The 18,875-nt window shown below is 40.6% G+C and overlaps 1 protein-coding gene across 3 annotated transcripts in view; it reads left to right on the top strand.

Moving 5' to 3' along the window:
• CDH13 (cadherin 13) overlaps positions 1 to 18,875 on the top strand; it is a 1,400,946-nt gene that overhangs the window by 775,645 nt on the left and 606,426 nt on the right. The window contains exon 4 of one of the 3 annotated variants that reach the window (XM_078063199.1): positions 1,788 to 1,940. The exons of the other annotated variants lie outside the window; for them this stretch is intronic. Within the exon in view, the coding sequence (XP_077919325.1) occupies positions 1,788 to 1,940 (153 nt within the window). The remainder of the gene's footprint in view (positions 1 to 1,787; positions 1,941 to 18,875) is intronic. 3 annotated transcript variants of the gene reach the window in all.

Genomic DNA, 18,875 nt, shown 5'->3' with positions numbered 1-18,875 from the left:
TGTGAGCCACCAGCTTATGGTAACTGCCTTGTTTTAAGATCTTATCACATTGACTGAGAGTGGCTTGGAGTCTGTCAACCTGGTCATCGGTATCGATCTCGCTCTCAAGAAATATGTATTAAAACCATTGCAGTGGAGAACCATTCTGGGCATTTACAGTGGCCGTAAAGAAACGAGGAATTAAAGCTGTGGATAGGCTCCGATTTAACACGTGTGATAACTTCAGGACGCTGCGAAAGATCACTCTGCATGGCAAAAGCCTCCCCGGTTACTATTAGGGGAGTGTCCATTTAACTGTCACCCAAATTAGGGAAAATATATAGTGTGAAAATTATGGTACAGATCCAAGAATTGGGCCTAGAGTAAGGTATTAGGCTGTTACATTTTGACACATGCCTAAATTGTTCTGTTTATGATTCTTAGCTCCGGGATACTATTCAAATACAGATAAAAAGACATCCTTTGATTCATTAATTTAAGTATATAACAGATTGCTTTGTGGATCAGAACTAAGAAAACTGTATACTGAAGATTAATTTTAATTGAAATGCTTGGGGAAAAATAACTGATCCCACAGAAAGTCTACATTACTAAAAACAGCCTCCTATTGGCTTGTGAAAACTCAGGGTTTCATGTTGTGCAGCAGTGTGGTCCAACAGAAAAATCATGTGAGCCACATATGTAATTTTAAGTTTCCTTATAGTAACATACATACACACACCCAATATGTCCATACAGGGTTAAATTTCATAAACATAGACTGTGTGTGTGTGTGCGTGCACAAGTTTAACCCACATATATATAAATATAATATATATATATAACCCAATATATATAATATATAATTTCTTTAAGATATTATCATGTCAACAAATAACCAATTTTTACATTATTTATGAAATTTTTATATTTTCCTATTTATACTCAGCCTTTGGAATTCGGTGTATGTGTTCCAGTTACAGCACATCTTCACGTAGATTAGCTAGATTTTAAGTGTTTAATAGCCACAGGCGGCAAATGTCTTCCAGTGGGACAGGGCTTCATGTATTTTGAAAGGGGGAGGGAAAGAGTCCTTTGCTGAGTGCCTACCATATTTAGGGCATGGTCTTAGATGCTCTCACTCATATGTCTGTTTCTCTGATCCTCATAACCAACCTGTGCCGTTGGTGATCTGGTTCCTTCCCTGCAGATGTGGAAGGAGCCCGGCTACAGAGAGGTTGACTGCTTCAGCTAACGCCAGCATTTGCAGCAAGCGCCAGAACTGGGAGCTGGGCCTGGGCTTTCTGATTTTCTGTAGTCACGTCTATTTTGGTAATACTGACATTTACAGCAGAACTGGTGCTTTTCTATTCTCCTGTAAAGACGATGAAATGACATAGAAAAATTAAAAAGTGGTTAGAAATAAAAAAACTGAATGCAGAGCTGAGCAAACTCCTGAAGAAATTTTAGGTAGGTGGACAAGTCCTGTGTTGTCATGACACTTTTTAAAAACGTTCCTCATGAATAGAATCTCTGGAGAAAGAAGCTTATGGAAACAGCACAAGGTTTCCCAAATGTAAATGTCTCCTTGGCTGCAAGTTCCTGTTATTTGAGAATTTATCTCATTCACCTTCATGGTCCTAGAGTCTGGGGAAAATGCCTTACATTTATGTGTGTGTATATATATATATATATATACACACACACACATATATATGTATGTATATATATATTTATATGTATGTGTATATATATAAATTTATATGTATGTATATATATATTAAAGATTTTATTCATTTATTTGACAGAGAGAGACACAGCGAGAGAGGGAACACAAGCAGGGGGGGAGAGGGAGAAGCAGAACCCCCCGTGGAACAGGGACCCTGATGCGGGGCTCGATCCCAGGACCCTGGGATCATGACCTGAGCCAAAAGCAGATGCTTAACGACGGAGCCATCCAGGTGCCCCACATTTATATTTTTTAATTATGATTTAAGATGTTGTTTTCATACGCATCCTATAGATGTGATCCTCACAACAGTGGCTTGAAGCAGATGGTGTTATTGGTGTTTTATGAGTCAGGAAACTGAGACTCTAAGAAGCAGGAGGGTAGGTCTCAGGTCCAAGAGCTGGTCAAGCGGCGCCCTCAGTATTCCAATCTGCAGTGAATCCCTGGGTCCAGTGTTCTAACCACAGCTTGCTTTCCAATAGCTGCTGGGGCCTTTTCAAGTAAGAGCAATAGAGCATCATCAGAGATAGATTTTCACCTGGTATCTTGGATGGAATAAGATACTATGCTGGAATGCACATTTTTCTGGGCTCTCTAATATGCTTCTAACCCCCTATCTTTTCTTATTACCATAAATCAAGTATGAGTGTATTCTTAAGTGTAAATATTGGGGTGATCCTCTTTTCAAACCCTCCTCTTACCTGGCATGTGGAGATCCTTGGTCACCATGGCATTGTCAGTGTGGCTGCTCTCATCAGAGATGAAATGGCAGAGGAAAACTAAAAGTGATTAGAAATATTTTTTACAAGTGCAAAAGTGAGGGATGCCTGGGTGGCTCAGTCGGTTAAGCGGCTGCCTTCGGCTTAGGTCATGATCCCGGGGTCATGGTGCCCCATGTCAGGCTCCTTGCTCAGCAGGGAGTCTGCTTCTCCCTCTCTCTCTGCCCCTCCCCCCACTCATGCTCTCTCTCTCTCTCTCTCTCTCTCTCAAATAAATAAAATCTTTAAAATAAATAAATAAATAAATAAGTAAAAATGCAAAACCGAGTGAGAATCCTGAGGAAACCTTAGGTAGGTAGACAAGCCACATGTTGTCATGGTGCTTTTTAAAAACTTTCCTCGTGAATAGAACCTTTGGAAACAGAACTTAATAGGAAAAGCAAGATTTCCAAATGTAAATGCCTTCAGGCCACTCTGTGAGAGTCTGGTTCTCATTTCTGATCAAAACAAACAAAAACTCCACACAGCTTTTGATATAGACATTGATAGTCTCCATTTAGTTCTTTGGTCTCAATACTCAAAATTTAGGTAGCAAAGGAACAGGGAGAAGACATACTATTCATTCCGTCCTTTTTCCCCCAGCACCTGGGTCAGTCAGATGATAGGGTCTTCACCCAAACTTTTAAGAAGTCTGAGCATTTGGAAAAAGTATCAAAGTGTGTCAAGGGGTCACACAAATAGGAAGTATTTTCCACCTGTGCCCACAATCTAATCTCATCAGAGTTTGTCTTTATCCTGGATCCTGTTAACAGAAATAGAACCCCCAGGTCTTTCCCCCCTGGGGGTGCTACCACAACAACAACAAGAGTACCAATATCCTCCTGGAGTCCAGGCAGGGCCGGATATTTTCATTTGCTGACCTGCTTCTATCTGTCTTAATAAGGCAAGAGATAGCAACAATCATAAAGCAAACATTATGTGTGTGTGGCCATCCAAGAATGATGACGTTTTTTATTTTTTACAAAAAAAAATAGATTTTTGTTAACACCTGCTCTTCTTTCTCTATCATGCAAAAAAAAAAAAAAGATAAATTCTCAAAAGAAAAAAGTACTTTAAGTAACACCCCATATACAGTCTCAGACTTTGACATATCTGTGGGCTCACACATAGGAGAGAAAATTCACGTACTGAAAAAGATGGCATCTTAACGCTCTTGGCAAGTCTCAGTCTCCAGACTGGTGAATATGGCCAGTTGGGGAGGCCTTTAAACAAAGAAAGAGAGAAAGAGCTTCCCTACGGGATGGAGTAAGACAAACATTCCAGGGCTGCCCAAGGCCAAAAGGGCTTAAAAATTTTGAGACCATCATTCAAGCAAATTCTAAAATACCCTCCATGAATGAGAGGCAGCCTTCAGTTGGACTGAGCTTACTGCTCTGACCCCATTGACCCCAGTGATTTCCCTCTAGCCTTCTTATAATTCAGAAGGGGCAACGTGGGATCTTCCCTTCTGTTCATTGTCTCTTCCACCAGTAAGAGGGAATTGGCCTTGAGATCCAAGAGGGGGTTCTTCCTTCCGCTGATGTCTACACAGTTTCTCCTGCCTCCCAGCTCTTTATGGAAATCAGATAGTCCCTCCAATTTTCCATCTTTTTGCAGCAAATCCTTTTGACAAAAGGTGTGCATTGTCAACCAACCCCCCAATATGTCAGGAAAATTGGGCTTCTGTTGACAGCAACTTTTTACAACTCCTTTCCTTTGAAGTTACAAAGCTATAAACAGTGGTAGTTCTCCAAGAGACCCATGGAATGGTGTGAATAACCTAACCAGGCTTTTTCTGAAGACTGCTCCCTGCCCAGCACTGTCACCAGATGTCTGACTGCCACTATTTTTTTTCAAGCCGGTGCTAGGAGATTTAAGACAGCAAATCAGGATGCATTGTTTTCTTCCTTTCACTGTCCATTCTCACAAACCCCAGTTAACACACATAATTGAGGGTCGACTGCTTTTTTATTCCAAGTTTCTTATTCAATTTGGAGCTTGTTAGCAAAGCCTAAGCCCTAAGAGCATGACCATCATTCTTTTTGCCTTGTTTTCTTATGATTTCCTCTTTCATTCAGACCTTTGGATAACATTTTCTCTAAAGAAGCAAAAAAGAAAGTTACGAAAGAAGATCCAGAAACTGAATCAAAGAAAAATCAATGAAAATAATAATAATAGTAATTATTAGTAATAATAGTATTTAATTATTATTATTATTACCCCCATGTTTTTTTTTCCAAATTCTGTATAAGTCTTACTATTTTGGTGTTGGTTTATAAGGTAAAATAAAATTATATTCTCCATAAGGATAGAAGCTCTAACTGACTTGCTCAATGCTATGAATCTAGCACTTACCATAATACCTGGCACTGAATACACTCTTATTGAATGAGTAAAAAATGCCAGAAATGGAATGGATATTGATGTTAATAATGCTGATCATAGCCAGTGTTTACGTAGCTCTAACTTGGTGCCAGGCACCACTCTCAGTGCATTTCTTAAGTCATTTAATCTTTACAGAAACTCTGTGAAATAGATACTATTATCTTCATTTTACAGATGAATAAAGTAAGACTTGGAAAAGACCTTGACTTGCCCATAGTCTTACAACTAGAATATTTTGGAGCCATGCTTTGTGCTCAGACTATTCAAAAAAGCATTTAACAAAACATCTTATACCTTTTTTGTCAAGTTATATAAATATGAACTGAATATTATTACCAAATATTAGTAAAGTAAATTCAGATTGGTTGAAGAGCTGCAACCAAAAGTTCTAAAAAATAATCCAGTCAGCCAAGAGAATGGTTTCTATGCATGCAGTCAATGGCCCTAGCTGATTGAGTTCATCCCCTGTGATGGAAATAAATGAAGACATGTTTTTTAGTTTGTAAATCTCACAGCTCTGGGATCCTAACTGGATGATAGATGCAAGATTCAAAAACAACTCAAGTATCTGTAAGGATGGGCTGAAATTAGTAAGGCAATATCAATAGGTATAGATGTGAAGCCCCATTAATAGGCAAACAGATTTCTGGAAGACAGGATAGGCATGAGGTGGAAAGGACTTGGTTGATGAGGCATTCACTCTTATGGAACCAAAGCAACTCCCTCTCTGCAGATTCCTACCTTTATTGCTACTCTGCAATTATTCACCTTTAATTTATTGCTCATCACCTTGAGCACAACTCCAAGATTTTCTGATTTGTCTTAAGCAATAAGCCCTACCCCATTGCCTACAATTTCCTGCAGCTGGCCTTGCATTTCTCTCTATATAAAGTTTCTATCCTCCAACCTGAGCTTTCCCTATCCTTCTTCCATCTCTATCCACTGCCTTCCCTCACAGAGGAAGACGGACTTTCCCTCTTTTTGACACATCCCTTCACTTGTGCTCTTGAAGTCGCTCCTTTGTGCTTCTATTTTCATCACATGCTGCCTTTTCTCTGCTATACTATCCATTGTTTCCTCCTCTCTGAATCCTCCCCATCTTCAAACATTCCCAAATCTCCCCAGACTGAACAAATTTCCCCCAAGCCATTGCACCTCTTATCACTGCCCTTCCCTTCACCAGTCTTCTTCAAAGCATAGTCTTCACTCAACCTCTCTACTTCATCACAAGTTCACACCTCTGTGCTCCAAAATGGGGCTCCTACCCTCAACATTTTGGGGAAATTGTTCTCTCTGGAAGGTTGTAGAAACTGAGCAGTGGATTTCCTGAAACTTTTTCTTAGTCCTAAGCCCACTTGAATTCTCTGAAGCATTTGGCACCTTATTTTTTATTTTTAAAAGTTTTATTTTAGGGGCGCCTGGGTGGCTCAGTCGTTGGGCGTCTGCCTTCAGCTCAGGTCATGATCCCAGAATTCTGGGATCGAGCCCCACATCAGGCTCCCTGCGCAGCGGGAAGCCTGCTTCTCCCTCTCCCACTCCCCCTGCTTCTGTTCCCTCTCTCGCTGTGTCTCTCTCTGTCAAATAAATAAAATCTTTAAAAAAAAAAAAAAAAAAAGTTTTATTTTATTGAAGTGAAATTCATTTAACACAAAATTAACCATTTTAAGTGAACATATTAATGACATATAATAATTCATGATGTTGTGCAACCACCACCTCCATCTACTTCCAAAATACTTTATCATTCCTCAAAAAAACTCTTACTCATTAAGTACTTGATCCTCACACCTACCACCCTCCTGCAGTCCCTGCGACTGCTAATCTGCATTTTGTTTCTGAGAATTTGCCTGTTCTGGCTATTTCACATAAATGGAATCATACAATATGATTACTGGCTTCTTCCACTTAGCGTAGTGTCTTCAAGCTTCATCCACATTGTAGCTGTGTCAGGGCTTCACTGGTTTTCTTTATGGCTGAGTAATATTACTTTGTTCATAAGTTGTTTATCCATTCATCCGCTGATGGCCATTTGGGCCGTTTCTACCTTTTGGCTGTTGTGAATATTGCTGCTCTGAACATTCATGTGCAGTGTTTGTTGAAGTACTGGTTTTCAATCCTTTTATATTTATACCTAGGAGTGGTTGCTGGGCCATATGGTAATTCTATGTTTAACTTTTTGAGGAACCACCAAACTGTTTTCCACAGCAGCCGGACCATTTTACATTCCCACCACAGCATTTGATGATTTTGAAATGCTCTCTCCTTTGCCTTCAAAGACACTATACTATCCTTGTTCTCCCACTGCTTCTATGTATGGCAACCCCTTGTATTTTCCTCCTCTATCTCCTCTTCTTTCTCTTCCTGCCATGAGGGGTATCCATCAGTTTTCTATTTCAATTCTCCTCTGCTATTTTCTATCACTCTCAACAACCTCATGCAACTTAGTGGCTTTAAATATCCCCTCTTTAGGATGTCTACAAATTTATGGCTCCGTTTCTGACCTTGAGTTCTTCATACCCACCTGCTACAAGGCATCTCCACCTGTGTATTTTACTGGCCTCTCAAGATGTGTGTGTATGTGTGTGTGTGCAAACACTTACTGTTATAAACCTCCAAACCTCACCTTCCTGGATGCTCTACTTCTTGCAATGCCATCCCTGTCTTCCCAGGCACCCAAGCTCACAGCCTTAAGTTTGTCTTTGATATCACCTTGAGAGGGCAGTGGCACTTCTCATTCTTTCTCTTTTCCAGGTGTGTTTTTTTTTTTTTTTAAGATTTTATTTATTTATTTGAAAGAGAGAGGGAGGGAGAGCACACGAGCAGGGGGAGGGGCAGAGGGAGAAGCAGACTCTCCACTGAGCAGGGAGCCCAAAACGGGGCTCGATCCCAGGACCCTGGGATCATGACCTGAGCTGAAGGCAGACGCTTAACCGACTGAGCCACTCAGGCGCCCCTTCCAGGTGGTTTTTACCCCTATACTCTTCTGCACGGTGATAGCCACAACTGGTTTAGGCATCATATCCTTTTATCTGGCCTTTGACAGGGCATTATGAATGGCATCTCTATTAAGTCTGACTTTCTCTCTTCTCTTGTGACCCAACCCACATGCCTATTACTGCTGATCTGTTTTCCCCACCAAGAGCTGGGAACATATCATGCCCCTTTCAAAGGCTATCAGGGACTTCTCATACCTACTGAGCAGCATTCAAATTGACCCCAAACTGGCTTTGTTATTTTCACCCATCACTGTTCCCCATCAAACCTGTGAACCTCCAACCGAAGTAAGCTGCTTATCCTCTATGTTCGCTTAAATAATATGGTCTTGGGGCACCTGGGTGGCTCAGTCAGTTAAGCATCCAACTCTTGGTTTCAGCTTAGGTCATGATCTCAGGGTCATGGGATCGAGCCCAGCATCAGGCTCCATGCTCAGCAGTGAGTCTGCTTGGGATTCTCTTTCCCCCTCTTCCCTTCCCCCAACTCGCAGTCTTTCTCTCTCTTTAAAATAAAAAAAAAAAAAAAAAAAAAAAAATAGTATGGTCTCTTCTACACCTATCTTTCAGGAGGTGTAAATAGTTACCATAGGCTTACTGTAATGAGAACCAGATTAGGATTTGTGATATTAGGGGAACCATGGACTTATTATTTAATAATGTCTATTTTAGCCAAACAAATGGTAAATGTCAATAGATGAACTAGTTGCTATGGATTTCTTTTTTTGATATTTGTAATTAATCATGGTGAAAATAATGTTACAGAAACATGACATGCTTACAAGTCTTATAGGTTACGTAATTGACAAAGATTGGCTGTGGGGGGGCTCCATAATCTGGATCTCATTAAAATGCTCAGGACCCTTTACAAATGTGCTAGGGTTGCCACTTAAAGTGAGATGTCTCGGGAGATCTCTACTTATTGACCACAACAACCAGATGTGAGCCTTAATATACCTACCATCAACATAGGTGTAGGTTGACCTTACAGTACCTAGCATATTATTTATTATCTCATTAAGAATGAAGTATTCAAGTTTCTGAGGGAGACTAAAACCCCAAATTGGGTTGTTTCTCCTGAGGGATACAGCTCTAACGCTTCTTTCTTTCTTTGATTTATTTAGACTATGGCTTCTTTGGTCAACCATTTAGGGGGTTTTTGTGTATATGTGTGTGTGTGTGTGTGTGTTCTTGTTTATGTTTTTTTGTTGTTGTTGTTAACTCTGTCCTTGTGATGTGGAAATGAGAATAATTCAGATATTGTAAGAGAAGGAAAATGGTTAGATAAATTAAAAGCATGAATAATTTATGGAGAAATAATTCAAGCAGCTAACTATATTGTGCATTTTCTGCTTAGTTCGTGAATGATCCATATGCCAAGTCCACACGAGTTAATGTTTATTTCTAGAAACCTTTACCAAAATGAGCAAGTAGTAAATGCCTCATTATCCTTTCAGAGTGCCTAATGATACATTATTTTCTGTTATAAAACCTCAAGGTTTCTGAATGCATTGTTATAAATTCAAACTGTCAACATTTCTTTGGCAAGAAAAAGCACAGCATCCTATAGAAATAAGATGTAAGATTAACAAGTCAGGTTCATATATTTTCATCTCTTCCTGAATTCTGCCACACATGGCAGAAAACCACAATCCATATATTTTATAGAAAATATGCTATGAAGACCCATAAAACATTTAAGAACATTAAGAAAAGCAAGGATGGAACTTTCAGAAATAAAACTTTAAATAAGAACAATGGAAAAGACAGATCATTAGCAATTATTAATAAAATAGGCATTTTATAAAAGAATATTTGAGGAAGTAAATGGGTTGTACATGTTGGGCCAAAGTCTAAAAATATCCTGATTTTTCTTTCTACATAAGAAACCTAGTGGAAAAATGTCAAAAAGTGAAACATTTAGTACCTAAGACACTGGAGTCCAATTTTCTGGGTGAAACTCCCAGCTCTGGGATTCATCTGCCTTGTGATTTGTGCCAGATTCTTTTTTTTACCTTTGTAAGACTTAACTTTTTTCTGTCTGTGAAAAGAGAATAAAAATCGAACTTACCTCCTAGGGTTAATATGAGAATAGAATGAGATCATACATGCGAAGTTCTTCAAGCAGTGCCTGGAGCATAGTAGGTATGAATACTAGTATCTAGTAAAGAGAGGGTGACCACAGATTACGTGCTAACAGGGTGCATGTAGGGACATGCCCAGGGTAGGGAGTTCTGGCTTTACCTGTAACTTACTACGGGAGCTGAGTGGATGTCATCAGCTTACTATGGGACTCAATAGGTGCCACAAGGTCCCAGTCTTCCTTTCTCCACCTTTTTGCTTCTCTGTGTATCCTCATTTTTAGCCTCTCTCTTATGTGTCAGAAGACAGACTCATATTAGGGCAATGCAAACAGGACCTGTCCAGATGAGGACCCAGGAATATAAAATGATAAATACTCCAATGAAAAGCAAATATTATTAGACTACATCTTAAAACAACAGCTATATATTGCTTAAATTAGATATAGCTTAATGTAAGGATACAGAAAAATAAAAAGTAAGGAATTTAAATAAGTTTACCACTTAAAGGTTAACCAAAAGAAAGTCGGTGTGGCTATGCTATTATCAGGGGAAATAGATGTTAAAGAAAGATTACTACAGATAAAAAGGAATTATTTCACAATTATAAAACCATACAACTGGAAAATATAACAATCCTAAATTTGGAGGCATCCAATCACAAATATAAAACAAAACTAATATATAAAGCAGAACTAATGGTAGAAATAGAAAAACTCATAATCATAGCTAGAAGTTTTAACACATCTCTTAGTAGCCGATAGAACAGTCTAAATGTAAATAAGGATCATGAAAACTTTAACAGCATGAGTAGAACACTGTACCTAAAAATTTCAGAATATACTTATTTTTAAAGGACACATAAAATAGTTACAAATATATCATACACTGGTCATAAAGTACCTCTCAACAAACATCAAAAAGTAGAAATCATACAGAATATGTGTTCTGACCATTACGGATTTAAACCAGAAATCAATCAATAACAAAAAGAAAACTTAGAGGATCCCCACATGTCTGGAAACTAAGTAATATACTTTGAAATAGTCCATGGGCAAAACAAGACATAATAGTGGAAAGTGGAAAATACTTGGAATACAATATAATGAAAATAAAACATAAAACTTGTGGGACACAGATAAAATAGAGGAAAAACATATGGGCTTTGAATGCATAATTCAGAAAGCTGAAAAAGAATGATCTAAATCAAAGAAGAATGGTAAATTTACCTCTAAGAAAATAGAAGGAAGGAAATAATAAACATATAAATAACATGGAAAAAAGATGAGGGGCACCTGGGTGGCTCAGTCAGTTAAGTGTCTGACTCATCATTTCGGCTCAGGTCGTGATCTCAGGGTCCTGGGATTGAGCCCTGCCTGGGGCTCCCTGTTCAGTGGGGAGTCTGCTTGGGATTCTCTCCCTCTGCCCTTCCCCCCTTGCTTGTGTGCTCTCTCTCTCTCTCAAATAAATAAATAAATCTATTTTAAAAAAGAAAATAGATATAAATAGGAAAGCATGCAACAAAGCTCCAAATTGGTTCTTTGGAATGTCCATGCACTGAGAAGCCCTCAGGAAGGATAACCAAGAAAGAGAAAACAGGCACAATTTTACCAATCAAAGGCATGTAAAAGGAGATATATCACTAGGGATTCTTCAAATATCAAAAAGAGAAGAAAAGGGTCACTGTGAATACATTTGTGAAAATCAATTTGAAAATTAAACAGAACCGACACATTCTCTCAAAAAATAAAAACTAAGCTTACCAAACACACAAGAAGAAAAAGAGAAATCTCCGTAGTTCTGTATGCAGTAAATGACATCTCTGGGACCTCCAAGAGCTCCGGGCCAGGTGACTTCATCGTGGATTCTGCCAGACACTTAAGGAGGAAACTAAACTAGTCTCATAAAAATCATCTAGAAGCTAGAAAAGGTGAAACCTTTTTCCGCTTCTCTTTTAAGGGCGGTATAACCTTCACCACAATAGCTGATGTGGACTTTAAAAGGAAAGAAAAATTATAAGACATTCATCTTATGTATGTAAATAAGATGATGAATACATTGGACTTCACTAAAAGTAGAAAATCGTGCTCATCAAAATACACCATTGAGCAAGTGGAAAGGCTACAGAGTGGGAAAAATATTTGTGATATGTGTGTCTATTATAGGGCATTTATCCAGTATGCATTAACAACACCTACAAAGCACTAATAAAAGGACAGATAACCCAATTAAAAGTGGGTAATGAATTTTAACAGGTTTGTACAAAACAAGATGTCCAAATGACCACTAAACATAGAAAAAGGGTTGTTTTGTTTTGTTTTTTAAGATTTTATTTATTTGACAGAGCACAAGCAGAGGGAGAGAGAGGGAGAAGCAGGCTCCCTGCTGAGCAAGGAGCCCGATGTGGGACTCGATCCCAGGACCCTGGGATCATGACCCGGGCTGAAGGAAGCCGCTTAACTGACTGAGCCACCCAGGCGTCCCAGAAAAAGGGTTTTTTAAGGTCATTAGTCATCAGGAAAATGCAAAGTTAAAAACTACAGAGATTATGTAGAAATGCTATCACAGACACACACCAAAATGGCTTAGAAACAAAACAACTAACAAAACCAAGTGTTGGCAAGGACATGCAGCAACTGAAACCCTCACACCCTGCAAACAGAGTGTCCTTTGACCTTGAAATTTGACTTCTGTGGCTACCTGGAAGCATTATATACATACGTACACCAAAAGACACTTACAAGATGTTCACAACACTATTCATAATAGCCCAAACTAGAAACACCCCAAAAGCCCATCAAGAGACAAATGGATAAATTTTGATATGTATATGGGCATTATGTGGCAATGAAAAAAAAAAAGAAACCCTACTATTATGCTCAAGAACCTCATAGATGTAACACTGCATGACCAGGAGGCAGATGTGATGGAGACAAACAGCTGTGGGCAGAACTATCCTCTGGTGGTCAAAATGAGAACAGTGGTTACCTTTGTAAGGGTGAGGACTAAAAGGGGGCATCAGGACGTTTCTGGGGCAATGATAGTGTTTATATGTTCATCTCCATGGTGACTATATAGGTATATTCACTACAAAAAGAATTCATCAAACTGTACACTTATATTTTTGCAGTTTCATAAATGAATGTTGCACATTATAGTATACTTTAAAAGTTTGAAAACAAGTACAAGAAAAGTGGCATTTGGATGCCTCTTCCTTTTGGTGAGCTAGCAACTATTTCTTCTTGTCACTCTTCGGTGTAAGGAGACTGGGTAGCCACCCTCGAAGCTGGAGCCTGACTCCTCAGTCTGATACACAAACCCCTTTAAAACCAGGTGTTAGCATCCATTCTAGACCATTCCTTGTGGCCTGCTCCATCTTCCTTCTTCCTGAGAACTGGCAATGCTCACTTTAAACCTCAGGAGAGAAAATTCCCTCCTGCTCCAAAAGTGGTGAAGGGCAGGCGTTGAGACCAGAGTGTGAGTTGAGCATACCTGTATTTTTTTGATACCATTAAGAAGGAAATATGTTGGCACTTAAATGTGGACACAGTCCTTCCTTAACATGAATTGTAAGATACATCCCTAACTTTTAAAGACATTGAAATGGGGTAGGGGAGATGTCTTAAATATAACTTAAAAGAAAAAAATAGTGTGTCTTAGATTACCATGACTCATAAGCAACTTTACTTTTAAAAGTAAGAATTCCTTGAAATCTTTGTTGTCTGGAAAATGCAAACCATGAAGTAACATTTTCTCACCCTAAATGCAAATTTTGTTTGTGTGCTTTGTCAGTTAAATGCTGCGTGACTTTAGCCCTTCCCTTTTTCAAGAAGTTTCTTTTTTTCTCATCTTTACTATTTATTGTGGAAAAACCAGGTTTCACTTCACATAAAAAAAAAAAAAAGCCTGGATAGCTGAGCCTTTATGTCTGATTCGAGTGGGGCTTCTCATGTGTGCCACTGGCTAAATTCTTCCAGAAAAATATTTGTCCCTCCCTGATGGTTTGCTGTTTTTCTGTTTTAGTTTGTGGATGTCAAATAATTCATTTCTCTTTTTCCACTGTGTGTGTTCCTGTGACCTCACAGATTACAGGGATATCTTTTGTTCTGACAAATCCTCTTGCCTGAATTCCATGATGGTGCTGAAGGATGGCACAGACAGAGGGTTCTGACTGCCAAGACAGGGCTGGGCCTCAGGAGCCAGTGTCCTTCCCCGAGCTCCCCTGACCAGGCCAGGGAGGAGATACTAAGGACATTTCCATGATAATGATGTTCTTCTGTGTGTCTCCTGCCGAAATGGAATGAGATACTCTGGAAAGAACAAAAGAAGTCTTATATAGCACATTACAAACTAGAAAGCTTTTGAAGTCAGCATCTGGGGTGGTCCTAAACACAAATATGCAGTCAGAAAAGAAGAGTTCCTGCTGGTACCCACCAACCTCAGAGAAACCGTCAGATAATGAGATGCTCTCTCTTTCCAGAACACTAACAGACTCTGGAGGACAGTTTCTTCCTTTGCTTTGCTTCCTCGCCCTTCCCCACACCTGACAGTGCCCCTCGCGGTGTGCTAATCCATTCTCATGCAGACACAGATGGACTGGTTGAAGGACATCCGCTTTAGTTCGGGTTCCCCAGAAAGAAAAGCCCGAGCTGAGGACTTGGGTACAGGACGTGTATCTGGGAGGGAGTCCAGGGAAGCAGAAGCGAGCGAAAGGCGAGAGAGGGAGAAGGAGGAAAAGCCAGTCATAAGGTGTAATACTGAGGTTGCTTCTCTTGTCAACAGGGTTAATTTATTCAGCATTACCAGAACCTCTGAGAACCATGTGAAATTCTTCCTAGAATCATTGCCTGAAAGATGGAGAGGTTGGAGTCTTTATGCGCAGGCTCCCCACTCCCCGTGGATGGAGAGTGGCCCCACGGGGTGTCCACTGCCTCAAGGAACAAGTTCCTCCATATGTCAGAGAAAATCTTGGGCAGAATGACTTGTAGTCACATGCGCTAAGGGAGGACCCTGGGACGGCCAGGCCATGCACACAGTGGCCACTCAAGTCAGAGGTGCCTGCGAGGATGTGACAGGGGCACAGGCGGGGACGGGGTGCTGGCCACAGCCTCAGGAGCTCCAGCTTTCAGAGAGGTCATCATTCAGAGTGGGCACAGGATGGCTTGGCTACCAGTATGGTTTGAGCCAGACTGTTCCATAACATGTCAGTCAGAGGGCAACCCTGGCTCACGGGACTGACTTTCTGGGTCCTTAACACACGGTGCGTCTTTAGTGGAGCTTAGAGACAGAGAGTGTCCATCCCCCGTGAAATGAGCAGGTATAACTAGAACCTCCTTGTGTCACCGTCTTTCTGAATCTAAGACTTTGGCCCTTAAGAACTCAAAGGAGCTGTGGCTTCAGAAATTCTCAAGGAATTTCTTCCTCAGGAAGATAATTTCCTCTGGTTTATCAATGTCCCTTAAATTGATAAAACAATCTTTTTAATATCAGAGAGATAGGGAGGTGATAATTTTTCTTGCCACAACTTTAATGGACTGAATTAGAGAACACTGGTAATTTGACCCAGACATTCAATCCATCTGAAAAATTATGATCTGTCACCAAATATATAAACCTCCATTCCTAAAATTCCAACATTCCTATGTAGGACCAAAACATGACTTGGATTATGAATTGCAGTACTCCTATGACAAGACAAAAAGTGGAAAGGGCTTCCACTTTTTGTAGGGCTTCCTGACCTTTCTGAGCCCTTGCTCTGAGCCAGAACTGTGCTAGGTGCTTTCCCTGTATTAATTCATATGATGTTATCCAATCACAGAAGAGGCACAGAGAAGCAACTGAGGTGTACAGAGGGTAAGTCACGTGCCCAATGTCTCATAACTTGTAGGTAATGAGAGAGGCAAGAAGAGCTGGGCTCAGGTCTGACCAGAGCCTGTGCTCTTGCACCCCATACATTGCTATCCTTACTTCACTATATAAGCACCTTGGATCTCTGGGTTAAGACCCATTGGTTTAGGCAAAATAGTGAAGTGGGTGAAAAATGCCTACTTTCATAGCTGCCTTCATTTTTCACAGCCTGTTATGATGCCATGATGGGGACACTGTTGTCCTCCATCGTGCCACACACAGATTTGGGTTGTCTCTACTTAGCTTCCTTTCATGTCTCCCTACACGACCTATTTCAGCCTGGACCACTTGCCTGATAACCATCCAGACCTCTCACCTGTAAGGAGCATGTTGCTACCCCCAAGGTGCTTACCTTCAATAGCTAATGACCCTCATTCCTATACTCCCTGGCAGAGGGCCTGGTACATAGCGGGTACTTGATTAATCTTCTGTGGCAGAGTGAATACAGGAGTCAGGGGATAGACTCATATATTGGTCTCTCTATTTTACAGATGAGAATCATAGTCTTGTGTTTCTAACACTAATAATCTTGCCCAAAGTCGTACTGTGCAGTAGAGGAAATTTGGAACTGGAACCCAGGCTTCCAGGCTCCTGGTCTAGGGTGTTTTCCATTTCTGATAGCTTGCTCCCTTTCCGTGGACATGAACACTTTAATAAGTATCTCCTAGAGACAATCTAAGAAGTGGTTCTAATGGTATACAATTGAAGCTCCTCACCAAGGTGGCGGAAGAGCCTTATTGGGGTGAACAGACTTTTTTCCTATCTCTTAAATCATACCGTGTGAATTCCCAGAAGCATGGTTTATGTGAAATCTTTTTCCAAAATGGTTTCCCAGTGACTTTCTCCCTCTGCCAACATTGGAACACAGGGGAATGAGTAACTGGCAGGAACACATGCAGATGATGAGTGAGCAATGCCTTTCCCAGGTGAAAATTCCTCTTGCACACCCATCACTGGTATGCTAGGGAAGATGCTCTCCCATGTGCTGGGGGACCAACATCAGAGGATCCTGGGCATCCACTGCAAAATTGTCACCAAATGACTTTGACACTAAGGAGCTCACGTTGCTTTTTCCACCACAGTTAACTGAAACCAAACTTCTGTTTATGAAGTTAAATACTTTGTAATAATATTTATAAATATATAAAAGCAATAGAGCAAACATAAGGAAGCCCTGTCTGATCCCCCAAATATAGCAAATGTGAATAAACTCTCCCCAGCAGAACTGAAAAGTAATTAGACTTGGGTTTGCCAGTTGTTTGTATTAATGTTTAAGCTAATGTGGGCACTCCCATGTCACAATAGGCCTGGAGATAATTATCTGAGAAAAAGGCCCTCTAGGGACGCTATGGGGAATGGGATTGGAGGCTGGAAGCTGAGAAAGTGAGTCGGGGCAGAGAGGCGATTTATGGAGCAGGGGAAAATGAAGAAGGAGGAATGTTAGCAAAATATATGGTGACAGAATGACAGAGACATTCGGACCCGAGGGAGGAGGAGTTATGTGGTCTCTCCTGGACATGGGTTCTGGGCTTTGTATCTGGAAAGATAGAGCCTGGTCTAAGAATAATGATACCAAGGTCTTCACTTTTAAATGTCTGATTAAACATCATCTGTTCAGAGAAGCCTTTCCTTATTACCTTACTTAACTCAGGTACACCCTCTTAATTTTCTATCACCATGCTGTGTTTCTGTATGTTTTTTCCATTCACAGAATTTGTCATGCTTTGTAATGTTTAAAAGCATTGTTTCTTTTCTCGCTTTGTGTGGATCTCCCCTGCCAGTTGGTTCTCCACTCTGTCCTTAACACTTAACTCAGTGCCTGGCACATTGTCAGTGCTGCTTAAAGAGGTATCGAACTAATAAGTGCGTTTCTAATTGAATAGCCGTTAGACCATAAATATCCAGTGATGCCTGTGATGTCTGATGGCTGGGTTCCAGGGATCAATAGGAAGAATGACAGAGGATAGAAGTTCAGTTTCCCTCTAAGTGCAGTGGGAAGCAAGAGAACGACCCTCAAGAGTAACTGAGACGGCTGTGTGGCTGTATGTCACAGGGGGGTTAGAGCAGTCACCTGAGTGGGAGGGAGGTGTTTCAGTTATCTGTCACTGTGTAACAAACTACCCGAAGTTAGAGACCTCAAATAACAACCATTCTGTTTGATCGTGTTTCTGTTGGCCAAAAATTCAAGCAGGGTTCAAGTGCATATCAGTAGGGTCTTTCACTCAGCTGTTTTCAGCTGCTGACTTGGCGAGGCTCGAAGATCCAAGAAAGCTTCATTTGCAGATCTGGTGCCTTGGTGCTTCTTCAGGGTGGCCCCTTTCTATTTGGTACCTTGGGCTTCCCCAGAGCTAAGCAGAGGTCTTACATGCTGGTTGGCTTCCAATGGGAACAGTCCACGCATGTGAAAACAGAAGTTACATCTCTCTTAAGGCCAAGCCCTGGCAGTTACACACCATCACTTCCACTGTGTTCTGTTGGGCAGAGCAGCCCAGGGTTATCTTAAGTTCAAGAGGAGGAGAAATAGACTCTACCTCTTGATGGGAAGGTTGACCAAAAACTTTGTAGCCATTTTTAATTTTCCCCAAGAAAAGACGGGTTAAGGAGTTGTTACAGTACACCCAGCATAAGGTTATAAAGATGGAGATGGGGAGAAGTGGATTGGCTTACAAATAATTGGAGGTAGACCCAATAGGGTGATGCCACTTATCTCTTTTGATTTCCTAATACTGCCATAAAATATTATCGCATACGTAATGGCTTAACACAAATTTATTCTCTTACAATTTTGGAGGCAGAAGTCCAAAATGGATCTTACAAGGCTGAAATAAAGGTCCCTGCAGGGCTGGTTCATTCTGGAGGCTCCAGGGGAAAATTCATTCCCTGCCTCTTCCAACTTCTAGAGGCTGTTCACGGCCTCTTCCTCCATATTCAAAGCCAGTTCTGTAGCATCTTTAGGGGAGAGGCTTGGGAACAGTGAGATAATTGGGGAATTGCTTGTTGAGGAGAAGGAATCAAGATGTGAACAAGCTAAGTGTGAGAAATTTGT

Source organism: Halichoerus grypus, chromosome 15, assembly GCF_964656455.1.
Source record: "Halichoerus grypus chromosome 15, mHalGry1.hap1.1, whole genome shotgun sequence".
Classification (NCBI taxonomy): Eukaryota; Metazoa; Chordata; class Mammalia; order Carnivora; family Phocidae; genus Halichoerus; species Halichoerus grypus.
This window is presented reverse-complemented; position numbering and strand designations above follow the sequence as displayed.